Source organism: Acinonyx jubatus, chromosome D3 (genome assembly GCF_027475565.1).
Source record: "Acinonyx jubatus isolate Ajub_Pintada_27869175 chromosome D3, VMU_Ajub_asm_v1.0, whole genome shotgun sequence".
Taxonomy (NCBI): domain Eukaryota; kingdom Metazoa; phylum Chordata; class Mammalia; order Carnivora; family Felidae; genus Acinonyx; species Acinonyx jubatus.
Genome location: NC_069392.1, coordinates 79,147,003 through 79,166,261, shown reverse-complemented (window position 1 = coordinate 79,166,261; position 19,259 = coordinate 79,147,003). Strand labels below are relative to the sequence as shown.

The following is a 19,259-nucleotide window of genomic DNA, read 5'->3' as shown; positions in this document are numbered from 1 at the left end:
GTGGGCGTGATTATCCTTGTCGTCAACTCTTTGAACTTACTTTAAATTATTTTTTCAGAATAAATTCTTAGATATGAAATATCTGGGTTGATTTACTTGTCTTTTGGTCTCAGTTCATTTTCATCAAAAGCTTCATCTATTCTTTGGAACCCCCAACCTAAGGATTACAGACCTTGATACTTTAAATTATTAATATTCGGGGGTTTTCTCTCCTGGTTATGGCTTCTTGTTCTGATACATAGTTTGCCTGGTTTGGTGTTTTTATGTTGTTTACAACTCTCCTGTAACTCATCTAAAGTCTTTTGTGGAATGAGGTGTGGGGCATGCGTTTATAAATGTGCACATACATAGGTATGTCATGGGAATTTGGAGCTGGTTCCTGACTTCATTCTGGTCTTTTTGCCCCTTTCCTGTTCATGATTCCATATTGACAGATAACATGCCTGCTTACTATTTTATTTAATATATTCTTATTAAAAGTAATAAAATAAGGATAACTTTTAATACGAATGTCTTATTTTGCCACTTAAAGTACAAATATTTCAGATTAATTTTTCCTTCATTTTTGCCTTATTTTGATAGCAATGAGTGATCATTTGAATATATTAAATTCTTTTTATTAGGAATGACAGTGATGGGGAAGGAGAATCTGATGATCCTGAAAAAAAGAAACTACAGAATCAACTTCAAGGTTGCTTTAGATTTCATTTTTAAATTTACTATCTTATTTTTTTTTAAAAAAACCTCATAGTGAATTGTCTATCTGAATTGCTTTTTCCACCTGTATTCAAATGAGGTTCAAGAACTGGCTTTGGTTCCCAGTGGCCCCATGCTGACTCTGTGTAGGCCATTTTCACAGGATTTGCTCTGTAGGATCTCAGCTAGGTTGTTTTTTCTATGTAGTCAAATATTGTTTGGTTTTATATGTGCCTTAGAAACCTGTCCGTCAACTTACTCGTTTTCATTTTGTCTTATTTGCCCCCTTCTAGAGAAGGTAGCATTTATACTAGTAGCATGCTGCAACATTTAATGGTATTAAAATTCTCAAACTGTCAGAGGAACAGAAGGAGTTTGGACTCACGCTTGGCTTTTATTGCTGTTGCCGTAGCGTATTCATCGATGGTTTATTTCATGTTTCCAGACCTTTCGCATCGGCTTCTTACTCTGTTTCAGTGTTGCCATTTACATTAATCTCTTCCAGCTTTCTGTTTTTACCTTCCACACCTGTAAAAAGCCTGTTCGTTCTCCTGTGCTCGTAGTATAGCGGTGTGATGGGGAGGGTATGGATTTTTAGTTCCATTCAGATCTGGATTCCCCTCCAGGGCCTCCTGCTGAAAAGCTGTCTAATCTTGGGCAGGTTCCGTAGCCTCTCAGAGTAGAAGATCCCAGCTCTAAGATGGAAATTAACAATACCTTCTTTTCTGGGCAATTAAAAGATTATGACAGTGTAAAACCTGACAATGTTATATCTGACAAATTTTAGGGCCTCAGTAAATGGTAGTCATTCTGTGTATCTAAAATGGCATCTATTCAATTGCTGACTATATATACTGAGATTCGATCATCATTTGATATGTTAGCTGATGACTTTTTGGATTGAGTTTTATGTATTTTGTTAATTTGGATCTTACCGAATAGATGCATAGCTGGGAAGGATTTCCATTATATAGGCACAGCCTTGGTGAGTGAATGGTGACTGCACCCTGCTTGGCCAGTCTTTTAATCTTACTGCACTAACTGGTCTCTTCATTTTTATTCTGTTACCTGTCTTACTAACCGCACTGGGACATCTAGGAGAACACTCTAAGGGTAACACCTTGGAAATGCTACCGTTAGTGAGGATACTTTTACGTAAGTCTGAGAGCTTGAGTGGTGGATAAAATCAAAAAGCAAAGGCCGAGTTTCTGCTGCCACAGCAGCACTGCCTGGAGCGGTGCGAGCACACGCTTGCTACTCAGTGAGCTCTGCTGGACAACCCCGTGGTCTGTGCCTGGTGGCCTTACTGTTGGAAGGCAAAAGGCATTTTTTTCTGTCCTGCTGTTGTTTCCCCTGTCTCCCCCACAAAGTAAAAACTGGATTGTATCTTTAGTTTTGGAAAAGATACAAGCCAGTTTTTAATAGGGAATTTTTCTTTAAAAATCAGTAATGATAGGGGCCCCTGGGTGGCTCAGTCGGTTGAGCGTCCAACTTCAGCTCAGGTCATGATCTCACAGCTCCTGAGTTCGAGCCCCGTGTCGGGCTCTGTGCTGACAGCTCGGAGCCTGGAGCCTGCTTCCCATTCTGTGTCTCCCTCTCTCTCTGCCCCTAACCCACTCGCATTCTGTCTCTGTCTCTCTCAAAAGTAAACAAACGTTAAAAAAAAAATCAGTAATGATAAGGACCAGAGATGTACAAAAATACGAATGCTGAAAACACATAAATGAGAACATTTATTTGGAATTTCAGGATGAAGAGTAGTATGAAATCCTATCCTTTCATATCTAAGTCATTTTTTCTGTCTTTTCATTTAAGAGTTGCTCATGGATTTCACTGTAAAATAGCCTTTCTTGAATCTTGCCTCTTTTCCCTGAAAGAGTATTTTAAATCTTTTACTTCTGTTTTAAGTTATGATTTTAAATGTAATATTTGATTATTAAAATTAAAGAATTTATGATTTGAGTTTTCTGTTAGCTGTTTTGATGCTCACGGACTTTTTTTTTGAGGTTAAATAACATTAGTATAATAAAGAGTAGAGTCAAAGACTGGATGAATTTATATAATTGGAAAACACATCATTTGGCTTGTATTCCCAATAATCCTTCTCCTCCTTTTTAGTTACTACTTTTGTCAGTGTTACTTTTATCTGAATTTTTTATCACTAAATATTCCAAAGTCACTTTTCAACTTTGAAAAGTATTAAGTATAAAGATAAATTATGGCATATTTAGAAAATTCATACTTAGGAAAAACTTTAATTGGCCAGATGATATTTACATAATTTAAAGTAAATTTACTTTTGTTTACCTATCACAAAATCCTATGGGGTGTTGTAAATGTTTCCTTACTAATCTGAGTGGAACATAGAAAAGAAAAAGTGAATTGGCTTTACTTTATACTTACTGTAAACTTTTAGAATGTAGAAAGTGTTTAAGGTTTCATTTCAATTTTTTTTTTTCAAGATTTTATTTTTTTAAGTTATCTCTGCACCCAACGTGGGGCTCAAACTTAAAACCCTGAGATCAAGAGTCACATGCTCCACTGACTGAGCCAGCCAGGCACCCCAGTTTCATTTAATTTAGGTCTATAGCTAAAGATTTTCATAATTTAAGTAGGTTGTGTAATATAATTACTCTTTGAGTAATAGATGATCTTTCCTAACAAGAAGAAATACCCATAAAACTAAATTTATTGGTAATCAGGAGACTGTGTAAGTGGTAATATTTTGTTATACTTAAAACAGTTATATATTACCTTAGAACTGGCTTTTGGAAATGCTTTTTTGTTGTTAATTTTTTTTTTAATGTTTATTTTTGAGAGAGAGAGAGAGAATGAATGCAAGCAGGGGAGGGGCAGAGAGACAGGGAGACACAGAATCAGAAGCAGGCTCCAGGCTCTGAGCCGAAGTCGGACACTTAACCGACTGAGCCACAAAGGTGCCTTTGAAAAGCTTTTGATAAAAGAATAACTAAAAACTTTTGCCAATAAGCTGTATTAGAAGAAATCTTTTGTGGATTCTTACTGCAACAATTAGTGTCGCCTTTGAATATAATATACAGAAAAACTAAATCATTTAGATAGCTTTTTTAACGTACAAAAATTTTAAGTAGGTCTATTTAGAAGCCAAAAAGAAAATTTGGCAAATCTTAGGAAAATATTGCAAATCTACAAGAGCACACTTCTCTCTCTTCCATCATCCCCTCCCTTCCCTTCTCCCTACTATTTATCTGTGCATCCATCTGTCTGTCATCAGTTAAAACTTTTGAGGACATTTTCCTTTTTGTGGTTAAGGAGAGCATTAGATCACTGGGTGTTTTTGTTAAAAAAAAAAAAGAACTAGTAGATCAGCCCCCCCTTGAACAAGTACTTACGACACTTTAGTGCCTTCAAACATGACGGCCACTTGCTGTAATGTCTGGCGATTTTCCAGACACTCCAGTATTCATTACGTCATTTGATCCTTACACTAACCCATCTTAAGTAGTTTGGGCAGATAGTGTTATTTTCATTTTACAGTGAGGAAGAGGAAATAGAAAAGCTAAGTGACCTCCCCGAGGTGATCTAGTCGCCCACCCCAGCTTCCAGACTCCTGTTGACTCCGCCCTAATAACTACTTCCTTGTCACACGAGTTCTAAAAGGTTCTTAATAGATAAAACTTTTCCAGACAGTTTTATAACGTGTTTCTTGAACGTCATTATTTCGTGTTGTATTCTACATTTGATAGAATAGTCTTCCTTAATTTAAAGGTGACATCATGTTTTTGTAGGTGCCATTGTTATAGAGCGACCAAACGTGAAATGGAGCGACGTTGCTGGTCTTGAAGGAGCCAAAGAGGCACTGAAAGAGGCTGTGATATTGCCTATTAAATTTCCTCATCTTTTTACAGGTGAGATGAATGTTAAATATTTTTTTGGTCATTGTTTAAAGAGTCATTGATGACTGAAGTAGAGTGTTGTGAATTTTTGTCACCGTATTATAAGGTAACAGCTTACATCAGTTCTGTTATGAGGTGGCGATACACCTTTACACAGAGGTATTTATTTCATACACATATTTGTAATATGTACATATATAGATATATAGCCACACAATGTAAATGTCAACCAGTAGGGTGATCACCGACATGCAGTGGAGTGCTGTGTGCTCGCTAAAATATAGGGCACATTTACAGATCTACATTATTAACATGAAGGCATGCCCACGTGTATGATAAAGGTCAAATCCCACGTTATAAACGTGTGTGGTATGTCTCTATATTTGTTAAATAAATGTGTGTGCTGGGAAATAAAAGTAGACCGACCAAAATGTTACGGCTATGCCTGGGTGATAAGATTAGGGGTGATTTTTACTTCTTTGAACTTTCATCTGAAGTTTTTGCAATGGCCATGCACTAGTTTTATGAGAGTTCTTCCATTTCTTGAAAAGAGGAATAGGAATTATTTACCATTTTCAGATGAAGTACCTATCTCTAGGGACAGCTGCTTCTCACTGTGACAGAATATTGCTAAGCCAGCCGTCTGGGTGTCGTTGAAGTTACAGCTCCAGCAGTAGGTGATTTGTGCTGCACCTTTCCTTCATTTCGTCCTGTGTGTGACCGAGAGCCTGCCTGTGTTTGTGCTGTGGCTGTACCCACAGTGTCACAGTGAAACGGGGCTTCCCTTTTAGAAACAAGCTGGTTTATGTAGAGAGCGGATCTGTGATGTTGGCCTCAAGCTGAACACTTCCAGGAGGTACTGTCGTATAGAGTAGTGATGAGCAGAGAACCCATGGGCCCCCAGTGGTCCACCTAGCAAGGTATGACTTACAACCTAACTTTAGAAATAAAGGAAATTAACAGTGTCAAAGTGACATCGTGGGGGCGCCTGGGTGACTCAGTCTGTTAAGTGTAAGACTTCGGCTCAGGTCATGATCTCACGGTTTGTGGGTTTGAGCCCCGCGGCGGGCTCTGTGCTGACAGCTCGGAGCCTGGAGCCTGCTTCGGATTCTGTGTCTCCCTCTCTCTCTGCCCCTCCCCCTCTCGCACTCTGTCTCCCTCTCTCAAAAATAAACATTAAAAAAAATTTTTTTTAATTAAAAGTTGACATCATGATTCTATAAAGGCACAAAAGTATGATTGAGATCATTTTATATTACTTACATCACTGTTTTGCAAACACGTCATTTATGTATCTTCTTTATGATTGTTTCCATATATGTGTACCATTATTATTTTTTTTTAATTTTTCCTTAAATCACTCATTTATAGAGCAAATTTGTATAGCCTAAATATACAGAGACCAGCAGGAACCTGTAAGTGTTCAGCTTCATAAGTTATCAGAAAGTAAGTATATCTATGTAATCATCATCACACAGATCAAAAAATAATACCAATAACCCAGAAGTCTCCCTCTGCCAAATCTTTCCTCTGCAAAGGTAATCACTCTCTTGACTCCTCTAACACCGTAGATTGTTTTGTCTGTATTTGAACTTTTAAGTCATCTTATTTTTATGTACTAACTTCATTTAAAAAAATTTTTTTAACATTTATTCACCTTTGAGAGAGAGAGAGACAGAACATGAATGGGGAAGGGTCACAGAGAGAGAGAGGGAGACACAGAATCCGAAGCAGGTTCCAGGCCCCGAGCTGTCAGCACAGAGCTTGACATGGGGCTCGAACCCATGAACCGTGAGATCATGACCTGAGCCAAAGTCTGCAACGTAACTGACTGAGCCACCCCGGGCGCCCCTGTATTAACTTCATTTTAAAAGATTGCTTTGTGCCTGCTATAAATGGAAAAAAATTAATAATTTTCTAATATTTAAAAATTATTTAAATACAAAGTATTTGTGTGCTGCGTAGAAAGCACTTCATATGCCACTAATTATATGTGCCACATTTAAGGGAACACTGACTTACAATTGTAGACATTTAAAATAGGAAGATAGAATTCAAGTCAAAGATGAGGCTTATGTAACAATTCTCAGATTTGCCATTAGTAATCTGCATGTCATTCTTTTATTTTTATTCTTTTTTTATTTTCTTAAGTTTGTATGTTTATTTTGAGAGACAGAGTGCATACAAGCAGGTGAGGGTCAGAGAGAGAGGGAGAGAGAGTCCTCAGCAGGCTCCACATACAGAGCCACACACAGAGCTGGACCTCATGAACCGTGAGATCATGACCTGAGCAGAAATCAAGTCTCCACAATGCCTAACCCACTGAGCCACCCGAGGCGCCCCACGTGTCATTCTCCTATGGATACCATGTACCCATCCAGTTTGCACCTAGAAGTTTTTTAAGTGTATAGTTAATATTTTTTTGCCAGATGTAACTCAGCCTGTTTTATTTTAGGCAGTGTTATGATTTCTCATTAGGAAAATTGAAATACAGAGTTGATTTGCTCACTTGTTATATTTTGGCAAAACTAGGATTTCAGGTAGAGTCCGCTTATCGTTACCCAACCACTTGAACAAGAAAACAAGAATAGGCTCTCTGTAATAGTAACCTTTGCCTCCTTGTGGAATCAGGAACTGAACAGAACTTTGTGAGGGATCACCCAAACTGTATTAGTTTCATTCCCCCAAGCGTCACATGTTTAAAAGAAAATGTTTCCAGCTGCCCTTGCCCTATGGATATAGTTTGTCCTACAGTGTTCTGGTATTGAGGAACATACACAGTAGACCATCAGGTAGTACGTTTTAGCTGAATGAGTCTGCCTTTACTAGATTGCAAGACCCTCTTGTAGTCACAGTTCTCTGTCTGTACGTTGTGGTTTCAGTGCATAGTGGTTGAATGAACGAGTGAGCAAGCAGTTGAGCTTCCTGTTAGAAGGATTATATATCTATGTAAACCCATGGGACAAAGTGGTCTCTAGAAAAAGCAAATACAATATTTCTAAGACATACTTACCTTAGATTGATTTATTTGAAAAAAAAATTACTCTGTTAGCTGCAGAGTGAAAACTTCTCCACAGCATTCTTCAGTATGGGTGATGTCTCTAGTAACTGAAATTAACAGTCTTAGGTTCTCATGTTATTTTTCTCATGCGAATTTTAGGCAAGAGAACACCTTGGAGGGGAATTCTGTTATTTGGCCCACCGGGAACAGGAAAGTCCTATTTAGCCAAAGCTGTGGCAACAGAAGCAAACAACTCAACGTTTTTTTCAATATCTTCCTCTGACCTTGTCTCTAAGTGGCTAGGAGAAAGTGAAAAGTAAGTAGTAAGTTGTTGTTTGGGTTTTTTTTTTTTTTTTTGGTTTTTTGGTTTTTTTGGCTTTTTAGTTTTTCTTTGCCAGGTAGTCACTATATCAGTATATAAAGGAAGAGTCTTCCTACATCATGAATAGACATTCAGAGAAGTGTCTGAATATGAAATAAGTATTCATTTCGCTGTCAGATCAGTCCCTAGTTTGACATTTATTTCATAGGGAAAAGATAGCATATGTATAGTTATATATAGCATAGTGTAGTAAATCGTAAAGTGAATCATCCAGTTGTAGTATTCTTATTTTCTAGACCGAAACAGTCGGACCTTTTAATCTGTAGAGTTCTTATAATACTGTATATGTGTTGTTGTTGGTTTTTTTTTTCATTAAGTCCTTTGTCATTTACTATTCTTTTAAGAAGCTGAAAGCTTTTACTTATTTTTAGGCTAGTTAAGAACTTATTTCAGCTTGCCAGAGAGAGTAAACCTTCCATTATCTTCATCGATGAAATTGATTCTCTGTGTGGCTCAAGAAGCGAAAACGAAAGTGAAGCTGCCCGTAGAATTAAGACGGAGTTCTTAGTTCAAATGCAAGGTAGGGGGACTGGCTTTTCACATAGTTTCTGTTTATTGTATCACCAATATCGTCACAATAATGAAACAGTGAAGTTCAAGCTGAGTTTCTTCGTTTTAGCGGACCGCGTGTTTGATTATGCCAAGCTCCATTCCGGTCGTCCTCCATGGTGTAATCATCTTGCAGTACTCTGGCAGAAACAGGAAGATTTGCATATTCACTTACATCATACCAGGAACAGTACCAGCAAAAGGAATTTGTAGACTTCAAATGAAATCTTTCAAGAAATATTTTGAAAAGAATATTAATAGTATTTGCCCACAGTCTAGCAGATTTGATTCTTGGGAATATTTGCATTGTAGTTTAATAATGTGATATTTGATTTTTCAAAGAGACTCTCTCAAGATGGGGCACTATAACATTAAAACCCCACATTCTTAACAGAACGTACAGGCAATGTTTAAAGACCACTGAAACGAAAAATTATTTAAAATATTACTTATTTTGGTGCAGGCGTTGGTGTAGACAATGATGGAATTTTGGTTCTGGGAGCTACAAATATCCCCTGGGTTCTGGATTCTGCCATTAGAAGAAGGTATGAAAATATAGTAAAGATCTTATTGCTAACTACAGATGTAACAAGTCAGTAGCAATTCCCTTTTTGTCTAGTGAAGAGGCATTCTGAAAACTTTTCAGAATTTTTTTTTTAATTTTTTTTCACGTTTATTTATTTTTGAGACAGAGAGAGACAGAGCATGAACGGGGGAGAGTCAGAGAGAGAGAGGGAGACACAGAATCTGAAACAGGCTCCAGGCTCTGAGCTGTCAGCACAGAGCCAAATGCGGGGCTCAAACTCACGAACCGCGAGATCATGACCTGAGCCCAAGTCGGACGCTTAACCGACTGAGCCACCCAGGCGCCCCTAGAATTTTTTTGATGTGCCCTAATCCTGCTGGCCCCCAGTGTCGGAGGAAGAGAGGCAGGCATTTGTTTGTTTGCTATATTAAAGTTACAAGATATCCACTTACAAATCTTTCACATTGGAACATATATTATCTAATGCTTAACTTGTAATTCAGACTATGCTTAGTGGGCACTGATGCTTCTAAAATTTACAAATATAGCTTGATATTTCAATGGAAAACTTCCACATAAAATTTTAGCAAAATGACAGTTACATAGGTTAAAGTATGATAGATAACCAAGATATATTTTCATTAAAAAATTTACATTTATGGGGCACCTGGGTGGTTTAGTTGGTTGAGTGTCCGACTTCGGCTCAGGTCATGAGCTCGTGGTGTGTGGGTTCTCGAGCCCTGTGTCAGGCTCTGTGCTGACAGCTCAGAGCCCGGAGCCTGCTTTGGATTCTGTGTCTCCCTCTCTCTCTCTGCCCCTCCCCTGCTCATGCTCTGTCTCTCTCCCAAAAATAAACAAATATTAAAAAGGAAGTAATTAAAATAAATTTGTCTATAATTTTTAAGTTGCATACGAAACTTGAGCTACAGGGAAGGTATATAGTCTTGTTACTTTATTTATTTTTTTCTGTTTACTGAGAGACAGCATGAGCATTGGAGGGGCACAGAGAGGAGGAGACGTAGAATCTGAAGCAGGCTCCAGGCTCAGCTGTCAGCACAGAGCCCGACACGGGGCTCGAACTCACAAACCACAAGATCATGACCTGAGCCGAAGTTGGACGCTTAACCGACTGAGCCACCCGGGTGCCCCTAGTCTCGTTAGTTTTCACACACATAGTTCCCTATTTCAGTCACTGAATTTTGCATGGTAAAAATTAGCATCAGTTCCTGCCGCTTTTACCCCATTCACTTGATGCTTTGCCAAGATGCTAGGCTACTGTCCAGTATCAAGAGAGGAAATCTGCCCGTTACTTTTGCAAACTTGTCTAGTTCTAAACCCCAGTCTGTAGATAATGGAAACTTAAACTTCTTACTGCCACAGAGTTACCTAAAGGGAAAACAATCTTCACAGCCACTTAAATTGGCCTTTGTTACTTCCTATCTCCAAATGCTGTCTAAGAAGGCAAGCAAAATTATTCTTAATAAAACAGTGTTTATGAGAGAGTATAACTATTTATTCTGAATGTACCTATTATGATAAAGTGGACATTTTGTGTCGACATATGCTTATTATGTAAGATTTTGAGTAATTTTACTGTTTTGGATTTGGAGAATTATTTTGTCCTCTCTTATTTCATATGATGAACCATAATCCCTTGATCAGGAGTTCAGAATATAAATCTTTGGGGAGCTAATCTTGTGAGACATACCAGGTTGCGACCTCTAGACATACAAAGACTATGACCAAAATAACCCAAAAATCATGTGAGAAAGATTAAGTCACTCCAAACTGGTTCTCTCACTATGTTGGTTTTACTTGTTAGTTGTTAACATGTTCTGGATATTTTCCCACTGTTTAACCAAAATATATATCTTTAACTCTGACACATAGAAATCAACCAGCTTAGCTTTGTATAAATGAGACCATCTGAGTATCTTGTTTCTTCTTGAAAAATCTGAATTTTCAACTGAAATTAAATATATGTAGTAATATTCTTGGTATAATTTTTCTTTCAAGATTTGAGAAACGAATTTATATTCCTTTGCCTGAGGCCCATGCCCGAGCAGCAATGTTTAAATTGCACTTGGGGACCACTCAGAACAGTCTAACGGAAACAGACTTCCGAGAACTTGGGAAGAAAACCGATGGTTATTCGGGAGCAGACATAAGTATCATTGTGCGTGATGCGCTCATGCAACCTGTTAGAAAAGTACAGTCAGCTACTCATTTTAAAAAGGTAAGGAGCTTTGATCCACCCTTTCATAGGTTTTCAGAGTCAGGCCATCATTAATTTGTCTTCAGAGAATTTCAGGAAGGTTTCAGTTCTGTACACTAAAGTGCGTTTATAGAATAGACATTTCCATTTCATTGCAAATAAGTTCTCCCACAAAGTTTATTAACAGCCTTAAAGTATTTTAAAACGTTACGTGCAATGATTTTTTTAAGTACTTATTATTTTGATGTAAGTATAGAAACTTTTAAGTATATAGTTACCTATGATGTAACTAGAAGGAATATCTTTGAGCAGAACCTGGTGCATTTACACTTCATTAGCAAAAACGGCCGCCTGGGTGGCTCTGTCAGTTGAGTGTTCAATCTTGACTTCTGCTCAGGCTGTGGTCCCAGGGGTCGTGGCATCCAGCCCTGCGATGGGCTCTGCGCTGAGTGTGGAGCCTGCTTGAGATTCATTCTCTCGCTCTCCCGCTCTCGCTCTCTTCTCCCCGCCTTCTCTCTCCTCCTCTCTCCCTCCCTCTCTCCCTTCTCCTCTCCCTCCCCTTTCCCCCACTCCTCTCCCTTTCTCCCCCCACTGTGCTCGCTCTCTCTCGTTAAAAAAAAAAAAAAAAAAGGTAAAAATAATAATGGCTGATACTAAATATCCCCATGCCTGGCACTGTGTTCTATTCTTTATCTTACTGTTGCACTTGGTCCTCACAAAAACTCTGCAGGAGGTGCCTTTCGCCACCTGTTGATCATTAATCTGAGACATAGATGTTAACATGATAAAACTGGGGCTTGGACCCTGACCCGGTTTGCTGGGGTACAACTGGAGGGGTGCAGAGGTATGATTTTTCTCTAGGTCACGTGTACTTCGGAATGTGAAGCCTTGCTTCCCATACACCATTCTGTCTGCATGAATGAGTTGAGCATATAGTGTTTTGTCAAACGACCATGGTCTTGGGACGTCCATTGTAAGTAACAGTGGAGTAGGTAATATGGACTAACCCTGTTCCTAAGGGCTACAGTGTCCCATGTTACTCATGAACATGGATGTGAGAATCCTGAAAAACTATTAGTAAACCTAATCCAGCAATCTATGACAAGACTACTATATCATGAGTAAGTTACATACGTATGTCTGTTAACCCCACAATAAAATAAGATTTTAAGAAAAGGATGAACCTGAATTAAAACCTGAATTTAAAGCCCGAGTCCACAGTTTGCTTGTCACATCTCCTTGAGCACATTTTGTTACCCGTTCCAAGCTCATTTGTATCTTCTCCAAAGTAGAGATGACAACACTGCCTCGAGTGCTCTGTGCGAGAGGAATGAAGCAGCTCTCGTGAAGCATCTCTGTCCTGGTACCTGAGCAGCCCAGGAAACGGCTCTTTCCACTTCTTCAGCCATTTCATTACTGAGGGAAATACAGGAGGCTCAGGGTCAAGTTTAGTCTCAGCCACTGTTATTTTCTTTTAAATTCTCTTTGCCATTTAGAAACTATAGATTTTTAGGAATCCAGTCCTTTCTTACCCAGAAGTTTTCATTCAGTTCTCCGTATTACTACAGGGACAGGCTACACGACCCGGAAGCCAGGTCCTTACTAGGAGGACAAAGGCAAAGCAGCCAAATCAGGGTTAACACCAGGTCTTCTCTGCATCACCAGCTATGGTAGAGCTCTCAGTGGCTCCATGCTTTACTCCCATTTTGAAGGATGATTATTTCAATCAAAAACAAGATTGCCTGTTTATTTTGTCAAATGTCTAAAGTACTGGTGAGTCAGGAAGCACCACAGTCAAAAACAAAAGTCCTGGGGCACCTGGGTGGCTCAGTCGGTTGAGTATCCGACTTCGGCTCAGGTCATGATCTCACAGTCTGTGAGTTCGAGCCCCACATCGGGCTCTGTGCTGATGGCTCAGAGCCTGGAGCCTGCTTCCGATTCTGCGTCTCCCTCTCTCTCTGCCCCTTCCTCACTCATGCTCTGTCTCTCTCTGTCTCAAAAATAAATAAAAACATTGAGAAAAAAAAAATTCAAAACAAAACAAAAATCCCTTGTGCTCTCTTTGGCACCACATTTCCTACAAACAAAAATCCCCACAGCTGAAAGGCTTGTGGGGAAAGACAGACAATAAAATAGACATAATAAGTGAAGTTAGAATGTTTATTTTTCTGCACCTACCCTAATCCTGGGATAATACTTAAGACTGATCATCAAATAAATATTAAATATGAAAGCAGCTCCCAACTGGTATAGATTTGTTGCCATCTAAAAAATACTTGTGTGTGACTCTGTCACAAAGGTTCTCTCTCTGGGTGTTATTAAAATTTTATTTTAAATTAGTTATGAATCACAAAATAGCGCTGAAATTATACTTAGCATTTATTTTTGTGCTTATATTTAAAGAAGAAATGTTTGTTAAAAAACACAAAGATTCGGTGATTTCACACTAATCTAAATATCACAGAAACTTTCTCAGCTTTAGAAAATAGAGAAACTTAGAATTATTGAGGATTACTTTTTTTTGGTCTCTAAGAGCATTTAATAAGTATTAGAGAAGAAAAGAAAACTCTTAATCACAGGTAACTTTTTTTTTTTTAATTTTAATTCATTTTCTCCTTGTGATCATGTAAGTAATTTATGGTAGGAAATTTCAGACTATAGGAAAGCATCAAGAAAAAAATTAAAACTAAGCAAAACCTATCCCATCACCCAAAGACAGCTAGCTACATTTTGTTGTATATTCTAAATTTTATTGTGGAAGTCAACATTTTAACAAAGTATAGAATGGTACATTTTCACATTTCCTGATAATGGCCTCTAAACCTTAATTTTGTTAATTTGTTCAAGTAAATATTTCAGATTACTATTTATTCCAGGTTCGCGGACCTTCACGAGCTGATCCTAACAAAATAGTAGATGATCTGCTAACACCATGTTCTCCAGGTGACCCTGGTGCCATTGAAATGACATGGATGGACGTCCCTGGGGATAAACTTCTGGAGCCAGTTGTTTGCATGGTTTGACATTTTGTTTGCTTTTAACAAAAAACTTAAAACATAATTTGTAATTTGTGAGACAAAGATAAACATTTTACGTAAAATTAGCTAGGAAATTGTTTGTGTAATACTAACTATTCAGTTAAAAAGTTGTAAAGATAATTAAACTTAAAATGTAACAAATAGTTATCTTTAAAATATTTTCTTGGGCTTTAAGGAAAATTTAATTTTAAGTGAAAAAGCTATTTTTCAAAAACAGGCTTCTAAGTTTATAGGTCTTACAGCTGGGATACGATCACCAAAAGACTTATCTATAAATTATTGTCAAGACTTAATAAAAAGTGGAATTGTTGAAAATTTCTTTTCTGGGGATTCTAAGATTTTGTAAAATATCTGGAAACCCTAATGCATGTATCATAGTATTCGTGATGGTATTTTTGTTTTACTTCTTCAGGCTTCATAGAAAGTTTAAATATTATAGTGCTTGAAAAAAAAATCCTGAAACCAAGTTTTTATGATAAAAAATTAAATTTCTGTAGTTTATATTGGAGGAATTAAAATAATTTGTAAGACTGTTATTTTGTAACGTATAGGAAGCTTACTGTGATGGAAAAGCTACATTTACTGTTTTTATGTTTTCTTATTGGTGAATGTTCAGTTTTTTTTAAATCTTCTACTTCAGTTACATATTTGCAAAGAGCTTTGTGTCAGAATTAACAGTAACTTCCAGAAAAAAAACTTACTTACATGGTATATACTCTATATCTATAGATGTACATGTACCTCTATAAGTACATAAGTATGTCTATAGATATATTTATGTGTTAACCATACTGCTTCTCTGAAAAGTTACTCAGTTGTTGCAGTCCTTGCTATATTATTTTTTAAAGATTTTGTTCTTTAGATCATTTTTCATATAAGAGACATAGCCTAGAACTTAATTTTTTAATGAATCCCTGATATTAGCATATTTTCTTACCATTTGATCATAATTTTGACTAATAGCTAAAAAATTCTGATAGTTGGTTTTAATTAAATGGTATTGTGTTTCACATAAGTGTAAGTGAATGATTTCTGTAAGTGAATGATTATGTTCCTTTTGAATTGCACTTGGTGAACTCTCTTGTTTAAGAAAGAAAAACAGGTAAGACTAGGAAAGAGATCAGGGACATATTCTGGAGGGCCTTATTCTGGAGAGTCTCAGGCTTAACAGGATTGTACTTCTGATGGGTAGTGGGGAGCCATTGAAAGTTGTGGTCAGAACAAGGCAACCAGTTGAAAGCTGCTGTGCAAAAGAATAACATGATCAAAGATTTTCTCTAGAAGAATAAGAGTTTGTTGTGAATAACTTATGGCGCACTGCAAATACTTAGATTTAACCTTAGATGGAAAGTCAGTAGTAATAATGATGACACAATGGTTTTTAGTTGATTAAACCTATTACTAACACCTCCCTTCTTTTTCCCTGACAGTCGGATATGTTACGGTCACTGTCTAACACAAAGCCCACAGTCAATGAACATGACTTATTGAAATTGAAGAAGTTTACAGAAGATTTTGGCCAAGAAGGCTAAACCAAAGATAACAAGGAGGACGTTTACCATGTGTGTTCTTTCCTTCGTAGGTACTTTTGCCTTTCTTAATGGCATTCAGATTATTTCCAGTAAAACTCTTTTACCACAGGAAAATACAGATCTCACTCCAGAGTCCCTTTAATTTTATATGTACCTTTGCTCCATTACCAGTTAAATGCTCCTGTTAACAAAAATGATAAAATAATGGATTATAAGGAGATCGGTGATATATGAATGGCAAAAAATAGGAATTGCCCAGTTAAGAAGAGGATTAAAATTGATTGAGATACCAATATTTAGGATGGGTGGTCTTTACAAAGAGCATGTATTCTTTATTTTCTCTCTCTCTCTCTCTCTCTCTCTCTTTTTTTTTTTTTTTAACCAGAATGTAATAGGGCTTATTTTATATTTTGAAAAAAAAAATTCCTAAGCATCATTTGCTTCAATGTAAAATTTATTTACTTTATTAAATGATAGAATCTTTATTCTCAGGGATGGGCAATACTAGCAAAGAGCACTGTGATTGGGCTTGAAAGATTTTGAATTGTGTTCTAGCCGGGTCTCATTAAGTTTTGATAGGCTGATATTTTTCTTTGTGTAGATTTCAGTAATTTCTTTAAAAACAATGGGCTTCTATATTTAATTAAATAATACCTTTCACTGTGCAGTCTCAAAAGAAAGACTTTCTAAATTAGGCATTGTCTTTATCTGGAAGAAGAAAATTGTCTATTTCAGTGTCTTTTTGTAGCAAGATTGACCAAAACAGATGGCAAATAAATACATACTTTTTAAATAACTCTGTCATGAAATGCTATAACGGGAACCTTTGCTAAAAGGAATGGCCTCCCTTTGAATTGTGGCAAGTTTCTTGTGGGTGTGTGTGTACATATATATATAATTTTTTTTTTTTAATATAGGCTACCAAGGGTTTTATCTTTTACCTTTTAAGTTCAGGGAATAGTTTGTCTTGGCCACACATATGTTATCAGTATAATGCTTGTGAAGCTTTAGAAATGAACTAATGTCTCATTAAATAATAAAATACAAACATGATACGTTATTTTAATATCTTCAAATAAATAATCTGAGGGTGTATGTTAGACACTTTAGCATCAACACTAAGTTGTGCCTTGTGCATTTGCATTGGCTATATATGCAAAAGGATTATTACATTAGCTGGAATGAGATAGGTTCCTTAATTACTGTAAAGTTCTACCTTGCAAATGCTATAGAGTAACTCGCATTTTAAAGTATATTTGCACATTTTACATATAATGCTTTCTGGTTGCCTTTGGGTTTTCTGTACAGATTGTTTTTGTTGATACTAAATGGAAATCATAGGCCTGAAATAAGCTGTTCTTATGTGAAGTAAATTGATATAACCTACTATTGGCTATATTCTGTGTATGCTTCTTTATTTTGGGATCTCCTGTATGGAAGAAAATAGTATCTGAATGGATTAAGTACAAAGAAATCATTAGAAATTATTAAGTAAGAATGTATCCCTGAAAACTCCATTCTTCAGCAACTTTTATGTGGGAGTTTGGAATTAATTTGGCAGAGTAACGTAATTCTTTGTGGCTGCCTTGTAAGATAATTTATATTCTTTATCAGCCTTGGAATTATATAGTGTTGCTATTAATTATATTAGGAGAATTCACATAACTATGTTATTATAATTAATAGTTGAAATGAAAATTTTTTGTAATTCTAGAATTTGTTTTGAGGAACTATTTTAAATAATTTGATAAAATACATGACCCAATGGTATAGAAGTATAGTGTTGATGATAAATGGGTACTTTATCACACTTGATTCCCACATGGGCTTTGAGAACTATATCTCAGTACCCATATCACTTCTGGCCATAGCTCCATTTTCTGCATTGCATCTTCTACATTTTTAACATTTCTGGTTCTAAACCTATTTCTGGAGTCAAGTAATTTTAGACTTATTCTAGAATGGTAGCACATAGGCCATTTCCCCTGAGTTCCTTGTGGACAGATTACTCAGGCTGTGTCTGAACCTTGACCATTATGAAATTTTGGGTAGATGGTTTCTGAGGCTACTTGAGTACCTCTATGAGCCACACCCTAGATGTTAAAGAACATTCTTTTTCGCAGCCTGAAAATTACAGGGGTCTTAGTAAAAAGAGTTTCAGTAGAAAAGTCACTTTTGAGTTCACTGTCATCTACATGCAGAAAAACAATGAGTATGTATATTTGATTATTAATATGAAGTCCCATTTACCTACTGGCATGGTTGAGAAATTGAGACACAGCTCCTTAACCTTGTAGCCATAAATGTTGCTCGACGCTGTTGCAAATGAAGCGATAGTGAATGCCCAGCATGGACACCGAATTTATCTCAACTTTAGGAGCTCTCTTAGATGTCACGTCATTTCCTACCTCTGTACCTTCTTTATGTCAATTTTGTTCCTCGCACATAGAGTCCTTTCTTCTTTGCTGGTCCAAATCCCGTTATCTCTGTTAAGACCTAGCTCATGATGTGTATAATCTCTTGAAGGAGCGTTCCTAAACTCTCCCCATCCTACCTTTGGATTCCGTTAGTAATAAATTGCTACTCCTATCTTAAAATCTTTATCCAAATTGCAAGCACATTCTGTTAATCTTGTTTAGATCATTTACACTGTAAGCTCTTCAAAGCAATACTACATTTTCTCCTGCGGCTGGCACAGTGTGTGACCTCTCTTATTAGGTACTTGCTGAAGGCTCGAGAAATCAGGGCGTCAAGTCCTTATCTACTTCCTGGATTATCTGTGAGACTTTTTATAAAATAGAGAATTTGAAGTGACTTTGTTCTTGCTGGTCTAGTGAAATGATAAATTTCAGTCTTGGTTACCAGGGACTGAAGGCCGAGGTACGCCAGCGCTGGCTCGTGTCAGCTTACGAGGACCAGTGCACATGTCTCCCCACCTGGCAGGTCCGGGAGCTCATGCCGGGAGCTTGAAATCTGCTGTGGCAAGAGGTGTCAGAGGTCAAGTTTCCGTTCACGTGACGCCACACAAAACACAGCATGTCCGTAATTTAAACGGAAAAACTAATTTATTGCATTTGTAAAAACAAAATACAGAAGTTACATGTGTAGAGTCCTAAAAAGCATGTGATAAAATCCAGTACCCATGTATGATTTGTTTTAAAAACGTCACACACTAGGAACAGAAGGGAGCTTCTTAGTTTAAGAAAGGGCATCTACCAAGAAGAAAAAAGCGCCATAGCAGGCACCATACTTAATTGTGAATTTTTGAAAACTTTACCCCCCAGAGATCAGGAAAAAGATACTGGAGCCTGCTATCACCACTTCTTTTCAACTTTGGACAGGAGAGTCTAAGTTTAGGGATTAAAAACAAAGAAACAAAATTGTCCTTTGCAGGGAACATCGTATATGTAGCACATCCAAATTAATATAAACTCCGAATTTGAAT

General features: G+C 37.1%; 1 protein-coding gene across 1 annotated transcript in view; it reads left to right on the top strand.

Moving 5' to 3' along the window:
- The window catches only part of VPS4B (vacuolar protein sorting 4 homolog B), a 31,641-nt gene extending 14,431 nt beyond the window's left edge, over positions 1-17,210 (top strand). The window contains exons 4-11 of the mRNA XM_015083249.3: positions 624-691; positions 4,464-4,583; positions 7,732-7,888; positions 8,326-8,474; positions 8,967-9,048; positions 11,046-11,265; positions 14,121-14,261; positions 15,713-17,210. Coding sequence (XP_014938735.1) covers positions 624-691; positions 4,464-4,583; positions 7,732-7,888; positions 8,326-8,474; positions 8,967-9,048; positions 11,046-11,265; positions 14,121-14,261; positions 15,713-15,814 — 1,039 coding nt within the window. The 3' untranslated portion in view covers positions 15,815-17,210. The remainder of the gene's footprint in view (positions 1-623; positions 692-4,463; positions 4,584-7,731; positions 7,889-8,325; positions 8,475-8,966; positions 9,049-11,045; positions 11,266-14,120; positions 14,262-15,712) is intronic.
- The last annotated feature ends 2,049 nt before the right edge of the window (positions 17,211-19,259 follow it).